This window comes from Leptidea sinapis, chromosome 37, assembly GCF_905404315.1.
Source record: "Leptidea sinapis chromosome 37, ilLepSina1.1, whole genome shotgun sequence".
In the NCBI taxonomy this organism is placed as follows: Eukaryota; Metazoa; Arthropoda; class Insecta; order Lepidoptera; family Pieridae; genus Leptidea; species Leptidea sinapis.
Genome location: NC_066301.1, coordinates 7,392,603 through 7,407,293, shown reverse-complemented (window position 1 = coordinate 7,407,293; position 14,691 = coordinate 7,392,603). Strand labels below are relative to the sequence as shown.

At 38.2% G+C, this 14,691-nt stretch overlaps 1 protein-coding gene across 1 annotated transcript in view; it reads right to left on the bottom strand.

Moving 5' to 3' along the window:
* Nucleotides 1-1,222: 1,222 nt before the first annotated feature.
* The window catches only part of LOC126975744 (O-acyltransferase like protein-like), a 50,147-nt gene continuing 36,678 nt past the window's right edge, over nucleotides 1,223-14,691 (bottom strand). The window contains exons 6-12 of the mRNA XM_050823757.1: nucleotides 13,612-13,778; nucleotides 10,610-10,795; nucleotides 6,714-6,893; nucleotides 5,341-5,491; nucleotides 3,187-3,364; nucleotides 2,100-2,242; nucleotides 1,223-1,419 (exon numbers count right to left, since the gene is read on the bottom strand). Coding sequence (XP_050679714.1) covers nucleotides 1,312-1,419; nucleotides 2,100-2,242; nucleotides 3,187-3,364; nucleotides 5,341-5,491; nucleotides 6,714-6,893; nucleotides 10,610-10,795; nucleotides 13,612-13,778 — 1,113 coding nt within the window. The 3' untranslated portion in view covers nucleotides 1,223-1,311. The remainder of the gene's footprint in view (nucleotides 1,420-2,099; nucleotides 2,243-3,186; nucleotides 3,365-5,340; nucleotides 5,492-6,713; nucleotides 6,894-10,609; nucleotides 10,796-13,611; nucleotides 13,779-14,691) is intronic.

Below are 14,691 nucleotides of genomic sequence, written 5' to 3'. Positions count from 1 at the left end.
AACAATAACTTTTTTACCTTTAAATTAACTAGACATAGACTAGTGTAAATAATACCTATATATTATTACAATTAATATTGCACGCAGACCTTCAAATCTCTACTTTGAAGAACTGAAGATGCAAGCCTACATTCTAGAAGTGGATATTGTAACTAGGTACTACATTATCAAGTTAGAGCCGATTGGCACTGACTCTCTGACCGGGATTTTGATGGTTCAATTTTAAAAAAATATTGAGGTAGGCGTTACTTTGCGGAAATCCATAATTATCCAAATATTTTGAGTTTTCTTTAGCGTTAATTCCACCAATATTTGTCTTTAAACAATTCGACACGTGTTTCGCCTGTCCACGAGGCATCCTCAGGAGATGTTGAATCGCCAAACTCTGGCATGAGACTCCGGTCTCGTGCAAAGAAAACTCAAAACATTTGGATGGTTAAATATATTTTATACAAATATCGCAAAAAATTTCGTTATTATGTTCCAATAAAATTAAATCTCTCAAATTATTTGCATCCGAAAATATTGCTTCTGAAAAAAACTTCTTATCATGACGACAGTAAGGTGCAAGTTGCATTAGTACCTATTATTCAAAATGGATGAATTGGACGTTGAAAAACGTTCCAAGCCACAAACATCACATTTTAAGGAATTCGTGTTTTAAGTTTAATAAATATTAGTGTATTCCAAACATGTGGGTTGGGCTATTAAGTCATGATGTCATTTAAATTTAAAGTGTGACATTAGGGCTACCATTTTTTATCAATCCATTAATATGAATCACGTGACCAGGTTTGTGTTCTTCAATCAATTTCGACATGATTGTGGCTTGGAACGTTTTTATGGAATTACGTCCAATTAATAGTAGTTACCTAGCTAGCTAATCAATCGAATATTGATCCAAACCGTCTAGAACTAATATTAAAACTTTTGGTTTGAGTTTCACAGTTTGGCTTCAGTTTTACTGATTACGTTACTAACATACTACGGTTAAAACAGGCTTTCGCTTACATCCCAAAACACAATTTAAATTATGAACTCGTTGACTGATACCATTGTTACGACAAATATATTTATATTGTTATGAAATTAATATTTTTTTCTATGTTACATTGTATTTTAATGTTTGATGTTGGCGAGCAATCTTTTGATTTAATGTCAATAAAGTATTTTTAACTTTGGCGTTTTAGTATCTTTTATCTAGGCTTTTAAAGTATCTTCCCAATAACATGGAATTCAATTGTGTTTTGGAAAAAAACACCTTAAAAGGCTTGTTTTACTTTAAACACGATATGGCAACGCATATGAGGTTCAAGATATGAGAGCATTGAAGGTCTTCTGGACCGGCATCTCCAGCAGCAGCGTGAGTGGCACCGCCAGCACGTGTGTCCACCAGATTGTGGAGATCAGGTCCGTCGCCTGGAACGTAGCATTACCAGATACGTCAGTTGAAATGGATTTATTAAGTGGTTTATTTCAGTCTCCAATGCAATAGAAAATGTTTATTGATAAAATAGTCTTTCATGCTTTTTTATTTATGGAAAAGGATGCATCTGGTGTTGAGTGATCACTGTCCCGGAAACATCGCACAAGGAAGCTCATTCCACAGCTTTGTAGTATGTGATGGAAAGCTCCTTGAAAACCGGACTGTGGAGGACCACCACACATCCAGATAGTGGGGATGATGTCCTAACTTGTAGCGTGTCGTGTGAAGGTGGAATTCGGTGGCAGGAATCAGGTGAAACAGCTCTTCGGAACACTCCCCGTGATAAATGCGGTAGAAGAAACCCAATGAAGCGATGTCAGCAATACTCCATGTGTGGCCGGACCTGCGCTTTGTAGAGAACTAGAATGTGGGCCTGCTTGAAGTATTACCGTGGTCTATTAATGACGCCCAGCTTCTTCGAAGCCAATTCGGCTTTGCCCTCCAGGTGGCCACGGAATTGGCAATCGCTCGAGATTTACAGCATACATTACTACCAATGCCCTCAGTGGAGCTTTCAGGTTATATTTCCTGGCGATTTTAGACCTCCTTTATGTTCTTCGGAAATAAGTTTATCTCCAATTTCAGCAATTATTCATATGAAAATATAACTTACTATATTCATAACAGAGACTTCAGAGAGTGTTCTTCTTGATGCGACGAGAACCATGTTGACACACCAGTGCAGCATCAGTACCGACAGTGACAGCCGCCCAAGCATTTGAGGTAGTCGCATGGAGAGTATGCGTCTCAATAAGTCTGATAATAATTTGATATGCTTTAGTAAATTATATTTGGTATATAAAAATATTACAAATAATAAGAAATCAAATTGAATTTAGCATAGTAATTTCTGCGGTCTCTTTAAGCTCCAAACATAATAAAAATTAACCTTCTAACGGCCGTTCCCAATATTCAGTCTATCTACGGTTGTGGCCTACTTGAGATAAAAATACCAATAAACTTATCGATGGTAACTCACCTTATCCGTACACGCTGTCTGTCAATGGGAGGACGTATAGCTTACCAGCGATAGAAGTTTGTATGGGTATATTGGGACAGCTTCAGATTATTGACAGATGATTACTGACAGTAGAAGGTAGTAATTTATCTCTATCTGTAGATAGTATATTGGGAACGGCCGTAAGTATAACTCATCACATCGACGGCCGTATTCACAGCCGAATATTTTAATAGTTGCAGGTAAATCAAAAGCTTTCATTGATCCCTTCCTTAGTATATCTTTCATTTACCTAGAACCATCATCATCAGCCGGAAGACGTCCACCGCTGGACAAAGGTTAGCCTTTCCCTCGTTTTTGCTCGTCAGGGTAAGCCCCAAAGATTTCCACGACGATCGGTGCTGCGCTGCCCTCATCCAACGTATTTTGGCGATCTTTACCAGATCGTCGGTCCATCTTGTGGGGGGCATATCAACACTGCGTCTTCCAGTTCGTGGTCGCCATTGGAGGACATTAATGCCCCAACGGCCATCTGTCCGTCGAACTATGCGCCCACTGCCACTTCAGTTTCGCAATCATTTAAATTTAAATTTTAACCTAGAACCATGCGAGTAGCTAATCCTCACAGATCAAGAAAATGTTTGAATTAATCAGTATAAAACGGCAATACATCGGATGAAAACTATTAATGTATTGGTTTAGTGCTGTAGTGCTGCAGTATTTGAGCGAGACGAGAACTCACTCTGTACGTTGTTGACAAAGCCGATGATGTAGATGGCAGCGAGCAGCGCGAAACCTGGCCGCTCGATGCCGAGGAACAGAGACGTGGCCAGCCGCGAGGTGTGCTCCCGGACTAAGTTGCCGCTCATGATCCAGGCCACGTGCACCGGAACAGACATGTGGTATACCCACATAATAATCTGAAATAGTAAAGTATGCATTTATTCATGACTAGAAAAAACATATATACATAGTAAATACAAATCAAAAATACGACGTCATGAGAAAGACACCAGCATTTTTGGAATTGACTTCAAATACTGATTTGCAGTAGGTACCAAGTCGATCTGTTGACAGCAGCCGTAGACAACACGGTTCTTTTTGTTATAGGTCTTAAAAATAACCTTCTAAAAGTGAAGAAACTAAAAGATTTTTTTTTATGGAATTGGAGGACAAACGAGCGTACGGGTCACCTGGTGTTAAGTGATCATCGCCGCCCACATTCTCTTGCAACACCAGAGGAATCACAAGAGCGTTGCCGGCCTTTAAGGAAGGTGTACGCACTTTTTTGAAGGTACCCATGTCGTATCGTCCCGGAAACACCACACAAGGAAGCTCATTCCACAGCTTTGTAGTACGTGGAAGAAAGCTCCTTGAAAACCGCACTGTGGAGGACCGCCACACATCCAGATGGTGGGGATCATATCCTAACTTGTGGCGTGTCGTGCGAAGGTGAAATTGAATGAAGGTGGATTGAATTGGAAAGCGGATTTTAAAAGATTTTTTATTTTAATTTTATGAAATAGGACGTTTTGATTTTTTTATTTATTTATGCTGTTTATTTTCTGATTTTATGCCTCTGAACACGTTTGTTTCTCTAATAGAAATGATTTCAGTTTGCTTTTAAAAGAGAACAAACTTTTTTGATCGTCAATAGGTGGCAGCAAATAATTCCAGCATTCGGAGGCGCTTTATTTAAAGCTACCCCTAAATGCTGCGGTACCAATTAATAAATTTTAAAAACCGGTTAAAACAAACCGCCTCTTGTTAATTAACTAACTGCTCAAGAAAAATGTAGCATATTTGACCATTCATTATTACGACACATAAAAAAGTATCAGTTTAATTTTAAATCTGAGTAATTTATTTTGTAGATTTATTTTTTATTTACCCGTATTTATCGCTACTATTTGACAATCAATTTATTGGTATAATAATAACATAATATAATATTGACACACTTTTTACACAAATTATCTTGCCCCAAATTAGGCATATATAGCGTGTGAGTTGCAAGATAACGATATATTTAATACAATATACTTACTTAAACATACATAAACATCCATGACTCGGAAAAAAACATCCATATTCGGTATAAGACTCGATCGGAGTAGTACCACAGACAAAACACCGAGGTGACGTAGAACTTAGAAGTAAAGTGCCACTATTTATCACATAGGTTAGTGCTGAAAACTGGCGTCCATCCCTTCCATCCCTTCCTTCCCCTACCTTCTCATATGACTAAATCTTTATATCTTATAGTGACTCTAATTGCCTTTAAACTCGTAAGACGATGCAGGTTCGCCGTCGAACATGACACTCAATGCGTGATGTACTGTTCAGACGGAAAACTGTGTAGTGAGATCTTTTCCTTAGACGTAAAGTTGACAAAGCGCGCCGGTTAGACAATTTCGTTAATTAATGCACTCATATTCAAAAATGAATTCCGGAACGTCAGTCAGAACTTTGTAAGCGGATGGCTTGGCGTTGCTACATTGTGTGTATTTTACCTTATTTATCATGCGAGTGTTTCAATGTGCTGTTAGACTGAAGGATTCCTGCTGCCAAATTCAGCTACCAATTCCTCCATCCTTACATTTAAATCAACCCCACGGTGTCTCAAAGAAACAATATTCCATGTACAACTACGCCGTGAAGTGGGATTTCTTGCAAGGCATTCATTTAGCGATTCGACATAGGTGGCTTCATAATTAGGGCTAACAATTTTCCGCTCTAAACAAGGCTGCAAACACTCCTGTAACTCTTATGGTGTTGCAAAAGAGAATGGACAGCGGTGATCCTTTGCCCTTAGTTGACCCACCTTTAATCTTCATTCCATTAAAAATAGTTATCCCTGTATCATTTAGCTATTAAAGCTTCCAAAAGCACTTACGGTGTGTTTGGATATCTTGTACCCGTTCTCCTGCATGTGAAAGTGCACGTGTGCCAGCAGCAGACCCAGGAAGCAGGCTGGAAGGCTGCCCCAGGGCGCCACGTAATAGCGGTAGAACGACGGCACATCGTAGAATGTCACTCGGACGTTTCTGTTAATGTAGTCCAGTTAAAAATGTGGAATTTTAATTTGAACAAATGTTGGTAAGCGTGCAACGCAGAGCAGCTCAAATTGTCGGGGACCCAGTGCTCTGTGAACGGCTGAATCGCTTGGCGTTGCGTAGAGACATCGCTTCATTGTGTGTCCTCAACCGCATTTATCATGGGGAGTGTTCCGAAGAGCTGTTTCACCTGATTCCTGCCGCCGAATTCCACCTTCGCACGACACGCCACAAGTTAGGTTATTATCCCCACCACCTGGATGTGTCGCGGTCCTCCACAGTGCGGTTTTCAAGGAGCTTTCTTCCACGTACTATAAAGCTGTGTAATGAACCTTGTGCGGTGTTTCCGGGACGATACGACATGGGTACCTTCAAAAAAAGCGAGGACACCTTCCTTAAAGGCTGGCAACGCTCCTGTGATTCCTCTGGTGTTGCAAGAGAACGTGGGTGGCGGTGATCACTTCGCACCAGGTGACCCGTACGCTCGTTTGTACTCCTTTTCCATAAAAAGTCACCTCAGTCATACAACGATGGCAATTTGATTAACTCCCACGCTCACACGGTTGTAAGCGACCGATAAATTGTGCGTGTTTCGCATCATGTAAGTCAATCCTTTATCGTTATTATTGGGATGACAAAACAAATTATTCATATTATTAATGTTTGTTTGTAATTATCAGCTAAAGACATTCTGGTTCATCAATTATTAAGCAGGCGAGGTTGTGTAAAATCTTAAACTTGTTCGTGAATATATTTTCTTTTCTTTTAAGTGACCCCCTTAGTTTAATTCAAGGAGCAAACTTTATTAACGATGCGGGTTTCAAAGTCGCTAATATCAAGATTAAAAACAGTCTGGAAATAATATCTATTTTTTTATGAAAATAAGGGACGAGACAAGCAGGACGTTGAGCTGATGGTAATTGATACGCACTGCCCATTACAATGCAGTACCGCAGGATCCTTGAAAAACACAAAAATTCTGAGCGGCACTACAATTGTGCTAATCACCTTGAGATATAAGATGTTAAGTCTCATTAGCCCAGTAATTTCACTAGCTACGGCGCCCTTCAGACCGAAACACAGTAATGTTTACACATTACTGCTTCACGGCAGAAATAGGCGCCGTTGTGTTACCCATACTCTAGCCGGCATCCTGCAAAAAGGAGTTTCCCACTGGTAATTCTATGATACATGTTAAAAAATGTGAACATACTCGGGCATCATGATGTAAAGGAGCGACTTCCAGTCATTGAGGTAGGCCAGGGCCACGTTGAGCAGACAGGACGCTAGGAACAGCGCTGACAGGAGCGGGATGGCGCGCCTCTTGCTCTGCAGGAGCCATAGTGACAGTGTCGCTGCTATAATATACAGCTGCATGTCCACAGCTATGAACCTGCGTGGCACAACAGTACCATGATGAAAATAGAGAGTAGGAGTAATAAAAAAAAATTATAATAAAGTCCCAGCCACTGTTCAGGCATTATCTATATATATAAAAATGAATTGCTGTTCGTTAGTCTCGCTAAAACTCGAGAATGGCTGGACCGATGTGGCTAATTTTGGTCTTGAATTATTTGTGGAGGTCCAGAGAAGGTTTAAAAGGTGAATAAATATGAAAATGCTCGAAATTAAATAAAAGCCACAACTTTGTTTTTCCTTTGATGTGTCCCCTGTCGTTCAGAAATCAAATTGAAAGAATTGTTTAAAATGAATAACTAATTAGAATCTTTATATCTTTCTAACTGTCACAGGAGGTAGAAAAAAAAACTTTAATAATTTAATTATTGATTTTTTCTTATTACTTTTATGGCAATAAAAAGTTTGCTGAGTCAGCTAGTCTATAAATAAATTTAAATGTCTTATAAAAAAATAGCTCTGTCGTAAATGGTACTACTCCACAGCTAAATATCTACAGATGAGACAGCCTGGGACTAGATTATGATTATTTATAGAAATAGCAACGACAGTACAATATTGTATATTTCATGAGCGCAAAAAAATAATGCTCGGAGAGTTTCTTGCGCCGCTTCTTCTCTCTCAGAGCAAAAATTTGTTTCCAAATCGGTTGTAGTATCTAGTATATTAGAAATTACATCAAAAGGAATCTTAAAGGAATAAATTTTGGGAATATAAATGCCTTTTATGCCTTTTTAAAAATAGCTCGGATTACTTATATCACTTCACCGTTGACTCATAAAATAAATATATGTATCTCCGCTGGAGTCTTTCATGAAACTTGCAAGCTTGCATTCGTAATTCCAATATATAAAATTAAAAGTAATTAATCGATGTAAAATTCCATCGAATTCCTTTGCACCTACGCCGTAATATCGCTGACGTCAACTTTTTTATGAAAATTGCTCAAAGATCTGTCGACAGCCCTCAATTGTTAAATTTAATTCACCTTAGAGTCCCACTCATCCCGTCTAAGAAACCGCCTCTGCTTCAAATCCCTTACCACCAAACGTAGTAAAAATAGCTTCTTATTTAGAATTTTGTATAATAGTGACAATATTGAAATTTATTTACACAAATAAAATTTGAAAAACAAAATTTTATGAACGATGCGGGATACGAACCCACGACCTCTGGCATTCCGTGCCGGTGCTCTAACCAACTGAGCTAACCGTTCGAGTACCGCCTCGTTATAAAATTCTGTTTGCTTTGTTCAACTCTCAGGTTGTGGCTTCATCTACAGGATCTACTTTACAGTTGATAACCTGCTCAACCCTAATATTTGCATATTAGGAAATTGACTTGAGATGTCGCTCTTGTTAATCTAAACAATATGTTATGTTTTTAAAGTGATAACCCTCACTTCTAAATTGATTTATTTGCTAGTAACATAAAAAGTACTAGGATGTGCACTTAGTACATATTATATGTTTTCATTTTCTTAATTGTAATACTTTCAAAAAATTTCGTTAGATACCATTTTATATAACTACTAGCTGACGGACGTTGTTCTGTATATAATAAATAAAATACTCTTTTTTTATGAATTTGTCAGTAATATTTCATAACACCAAGAATTATTTTGTAAAATATGCTCCCTGTCAATGACATTCTATATTATGTATTACGTCATTGCTCCCTGTTGTTAACTATAATGTAATTGTTTCACAGCAGAACTGTCAAACCGTGTGTCAATCAATTCTCTCATAGAAAATATGTTCATACAAAACAAATATTGGAAATAAAAATAATTATGGGTCCCAAATCGAAATAAAAACTATCCTATCTCTAACGTTGGACTAAACTGCACTCCATGAAGTAATCCCCATTAAAATCCGTTCATTAGTTAAGGAGTCCATCGCGGACAAACAACATGTCACGTAATTTATATATATAAAGATATAAACTACTACTACTACTACTTTTAATTGGCTTTATGTTTTTTCTCATGTAGTTTTAACTGTAACGTGTTTGTGCTGTAAGCCTCCTTAATAAAATAAAACTGGAACAAAAGTAGAACTTGCAAAATTAACATTCGTAGAACATATCTTAATAAAGAACTACGCCACTTTATTCGATCACGCTGGCGTAATCGTTAGTGATAACCTAAACACAATCCCCCTTATTCATAATAGTCTGCTAACTTAAAGCATTGCTAATTTTCACTCTGTCTTCTTCTATTGACCTAAGTCAGAATGAGAAAAAACACTCCTTAGCGGCTGTTTTAAGTTAGCGGACCATTATGAATAAGGGGGAATGTCTACAAAAATAGATCTCTGGTAGGTAAGCCACAATATGGCATTTTACGAGCAATATTTTTAAGCATTGCGTAGGTAGTACTCCTTAGTTATCAATAAAAGATAATTACACGAAGATATATTGTGCGGACGCATAGTTTATCAGATACGCGAAGATGAATATTGAAGGTGGGATTAATTGGTGGTGGTGGTGGGACTAATTTTAGAAATTCGCACTTGATCCTGAAGTAACATAAGCGAATCTTTATTTCTGTACGTTTATAAGTTATCTTTGCATTGAATTACTTGTTATAAAAAAATGAAAAACCCAATTTAGAGTTCATCTGGATAGCTAAGTCAAACTGGCTTTGAAGTAACTGAGGATGACTAATGAGTAATGAGTAAGCGAGACACGACTTTCTTCCTTCTACACATAATTATGGGCGTGCATGGGTTTTTCAAATAAGGCAGGCACTGTGGATCTAACTATTCGTAGTTGAGCTTTGAAATATGAAAAGATTGCTTACCGTAGGTATTTAGTGTCTAGCGTAAGGAAAAATTTAACGAGTGGGTGTTAAATAGAAGGTTGGTTATAAAATAACGGACTAAATTAAACTAAATAGCTTTAACACTAGTGGTATATTTATTTAGGTTCAAAACGAGGTAGGCACTACCTAATTGCCTATATGATATGCACGCCCCTGCACATAAGGCACATTTCTAGCTCCATATGGCTTCATTATCATCTTTAGTCTGATGCACCCTACTATCAGCTCGAACCAAAATTTGCAACAGACGTTGTCCGTTGTGTGTCTTCCACCTTATTTATCACGGGGAGTGTTCTAAAAAGCTGTTTGACCTGTTAACTTGTAATTGCATCTTTGCACCACAAGCCACAAACTTAAATTATTACTTATTAGATCTATGGAATGAACTTCAATGCTCTTTGTTTCCAGGACGATAGGACACAAGTACCTTTCAAAAAAGCGTCTTCAGCCAGATAAGTTGCCGAAATATAAACCGATTTTAATCTTAATTCATTATGGGTTCCTTATGTGAAGTTTAATCGAATCTAGTTAAGAAGGCAGTACACTAAAGTGTTAAAAGATGGCTCCTTTGCACAGGAAGCCGGCTAGATTATGGGTACCTCAACGGCGCCTGTTTCTGCCGTGAAGCAGTAATGTGTAAACAATACTGTGTTACGGTCTGAAGGGCGCCGTAGCTAGTAAAATTACTGGGCAAATGAGACTTTACATCTTATGTCTCAAGGTGACGAGCGCAATTGTATTGTATTTTTGGGTATTTCAAGAATCCTGAGTGGCACTGCATTGTAATGGGTAGGGCGTATCAATTACCATCAGCTCAACGTCCTGCTCGTCTCGTCCCTTATTTTCATAAAAAAAAAGGTTTGTCTCACCAAGTTTGCAGTAAGCAGTGCTCCTCGGGGTTGACCAGGTTGTGCACGAAGAAGGCGTGCGCGAAAAACTTCTTCCTGCAGATGTCGCTCTCGGCGCCCACGATGCTATTCCACTGCGGTCCATCGCCAGCACGTCGCCACCAGGTCGCCGCGAACCCAACCACAGCCATGTGGACTGGCGCAAGTCTGACAATACATACGTCAAAATCAACGCTCAAAATTAATAATACGTAATACTAGCACGGTCACAATAGTATTGGCGAGTGCGAAGAAGAAGAAACTTTTCAAACCTAGAGTTCATTGGACTAACAAATATATTATTAGATCGTTAGTGATCTTCTCTCCATCCAGCCTAGCGAGAAGGCGGTCCGAGGTTCGAGCCTCCTTCCGAGACGCCCCGCGCCTAATAGATTGCCTAAATAAGTTAAAGCATTAAAAAGATTTGATATCTAATGAGGTGGTGTTAATGCTAGCAATGTCTGACAATAATAACTTAATGAGACTTAACATCTTATGTCTCAAGGTAACGAGCGCAGTTGTAGTGAGAAGAGAAGAGAAGAATTTTTGGGGTTTTTCAAGAATCCTGAGCGGCACTGCATTGTAATGGGCAGGGCGTATCAATTACCATCACTTGAACGTCCTGCTCATCTCGTCACTAATATTCATAAAAAAAAAATATTATTAGTATTTATCATTTGTTTATTTATTATTGTATTTATCAATTTAAAATATTTGACATTACTTTGTAATTATATTAAAATTGGATAAGTATAACCTTAATTTAAGTGGACTAAATATTTATTCATTCATATTAAATTATATTATAAGCTTTTATGTGTGAACACTAATGTAAACACTTTTAAGTGTTTGCATTTCTGTCAAGATAAGACGAAACGTGAACCTCTTATTCTGTTACATATCTAACAATTAATGTTTCTTGCAATTAAATACTTTCAAATTTTAATTTTCCGTCAAAGTACAGGGTCATTTATTCAAAAATTAGTGCAGTAACCGCAGTAATGACGTGCACGGTGATATGACGTCATCTCAGGCCGCTCTCATTCAGCCATCAAATATCGCCTTTGTGTTTACATTGTCACTTTCGTCATAAAAGCTTCCGCAAAACGCGAACACGATTAAGAAAATAATGTAACGTAACATAATATTTTGAGTTTCAACAAATATCTATTTATACGTAGACGTAGGTAATAAGACATGTTCCAAGTCAGTTATAAATTAAATTCTTGATCTTAATGTACCAAATTTACTTGCAATGCTCCTCTTCTGTCTTTTTTATCCTCGCCTTATCCCATTTTAGTTGGAGTCGGCTCTCCTAATCAGTTTTTGCCAGGACGTTCTGTCCTGGATCGTCTGTGGATCTATTTGGGCTTTTTGTAGATGTCTATAGCTTATTGCCATCTTGTCTCTTGTATACATCAAATGTTTACACGTCTTCTTAGAAGGACTTAACGTCCGGTCATTGAGCCCACGTTCCAGCTTGCAATGCACAGTTTCTGGTTAAGGTGGTGTGCGGAAATGACCTTTGCGTCGCTTCGGGGGAACGCCCTAGCATTTGCTGCATTCATGATCAAGATCTCGTCGCTTGAGGGGGACGCCCTAACCCTTAAATTCGCTCTTGTTTCCGTACTTTTCATGATTAGGAGAAGGTTTTTGGCTGTAGATTTTACGGCTGGTTGCCACCTGACGCCAAGGCACTAGCCTTGCACCTGCTTAGATTCGTTGCCGTCGACGACTGTTTTGCATCGCCGTGCCTGGCGATGCAACTGGGCCTATTTGACCCAATATGTAGCCAGCTGTTGGATTTTTGAACGTCCTACGCCTGATCCACCGTCCCGATGGATTCCATCTCCGCCTTCATAGCCGTTGAGGTCTTTAATTTTACTTGCAATGCGTTTCACGATCATTTCAATACACTTAAAGATGACTAGGACTACTACAATGCTCATATTCCAGCACTTATCTGATCACCAGATTAGTTCGATGGTATTACTTCATCAGACCCCTGCAAGTTTTCTTAGTCCTTATAGTCGCTAACATATTATCATATTGTCGCCATAAATACTTAGCATTGAAAAGCTCTCCTAACCGTTTGTGGTATTTTTCATCAGTTTAATTTTACCAAATAATACTTTCTGCACATAGATTTTTAAAACCAAGGAGTTTTCAATTAAAAAGATATTAATATGACAGGAACAGTGGAAATATTCCATTCCCGATACTTTCAGTGCAGCCCTCTTATTTGCTTAAATTGTTGTGAAACAAAAACAAAATCACATCGCGTTACAACCAATACACAGCACGTTGGGTATAGCGACTCTCTGACCAGTTATTTATCTGTGGTAGTAAATAGTGGCCTACTAATTGGTAAAATCTTGACGATTATCGATAAATTGAACTTGAAATGTTACTCAAAAGAAAGCTTCATGTATCTTAAAATAGATAAGCGTACTTGGCCTGTCAAACTAAAGTTCTTTTTAATGACAGGAAAAGACGACAAGATAGCAAGCGATTGCTTGAATTACAAAAATGACATATGACATACATCTAGCCATGCCTGCATAGCTGAAATAGCATTTCCCATTACTTTAATCTTACATCTTTAAACAAGCAATTCTTGTATATCTGAATCTCGGAAACAGCTCCAACGATTTTCATAAAATTTAGTATACAGGGGATTTCGGGGGCGATAAATCGATCTAGCTATGTTTCTAATTAAAAAATTTAGTTTTATCCGTGTTTTAATGAGAAACAGCTACAATAACATTAGAATACAAAGGTAAATTTCGCAACAGCCATAACTCAGATCGGACATTGGGTTATCCGGATAGCAGAAGACCCGGTTCAAATCCAGATGTCCTTTTAGTATTTTTTGTTCAAGTTTTGTACATTGTTAAAAATTCGAGCAACGATCGGTCGTCCGGATATTGTATAATAACGAGACACATACGTGAAAATAAAAAATCGTTTAAAGTGTGTCTCACCTGAGGAACCGGTGCAGCAGACACATCGGCAGGTGCTTCAGCCCGAGCTGCCGGTTCTTGGCCATTAGCAGCATGCTGTACGCGAAAAGGAAGTTGGAGATGACCACGAAGCCCTGCACCAGCGCCGACCCGTTGCGGATCAGCATTGTGATCGGATGGGACAGCGCCTGCGCAGACAACACGCTCACACATCCATTGTTGATATTCGACTCGAACCCCGACAGACGTTTCAAGAACATTCATTTGCATAGCACTAAATTTCTTGAGTGGAATCTTTTGTGGATGTTGAAAGAAACTATGACACTTGGATATGTAATGGTCGTTCGCGAAAAGTTGGCACTAGTCGACTAAAAGACCACAATCAGTAAGAGCAAACATTTACGAGAATAATTATTTATTCAAAAGATTAAGTAAATACATTGTACAGGCCAAAAACAAAAGAGCAGGATGAACTTTTTCTCACTGTTTGAGCAAAAACATCTTTTGTTCGTTGGTTTTAAACAGCATAAGTATGGTACTTGAGATAGAGAAGTGAACATGTTTTTTCCCGGCGTCCAGCTTGGGAATCATGAGGTGACAATCTTTTATAAGAATGTTACAGAAGAATGTAGTAAGTAAAGTAGTTGTTCCATAGCTTAGTAATGTGTTAACCAAAAAGGAAGTTGGAGAGAGCACTGTACGAAATCGTTTCTGAGGTCAGCACGGAGGAGGGGTATAAATGCATTCAAAATGGTTTATTCATATGAAACGTATTTTGCGATACAATAAATTCATTTTTGACCATTTCCACTTTGTGCAAACTTGTGTGTTAAGTGGAAAATATTGGTTCAATAACCATGTTATTATTGTTATTATTCACTATGTGTTTATGTTTAAGTTATATGTATAACGATAGCATCACCTACTGTTATCTTAATAGTAATTTCAGTTTAGCCAGCACAGGTTGCCTGGAAGAAATGGCTTTTAAGCGATAAGGCCGACTATTGCTTGTTATGTATTCTTTTTTTATGTTAGAGTTAAATAATCGATGATGTGTGCAATAAACATATCTTTCAATTAATGTGTAAATAAATACGTAAC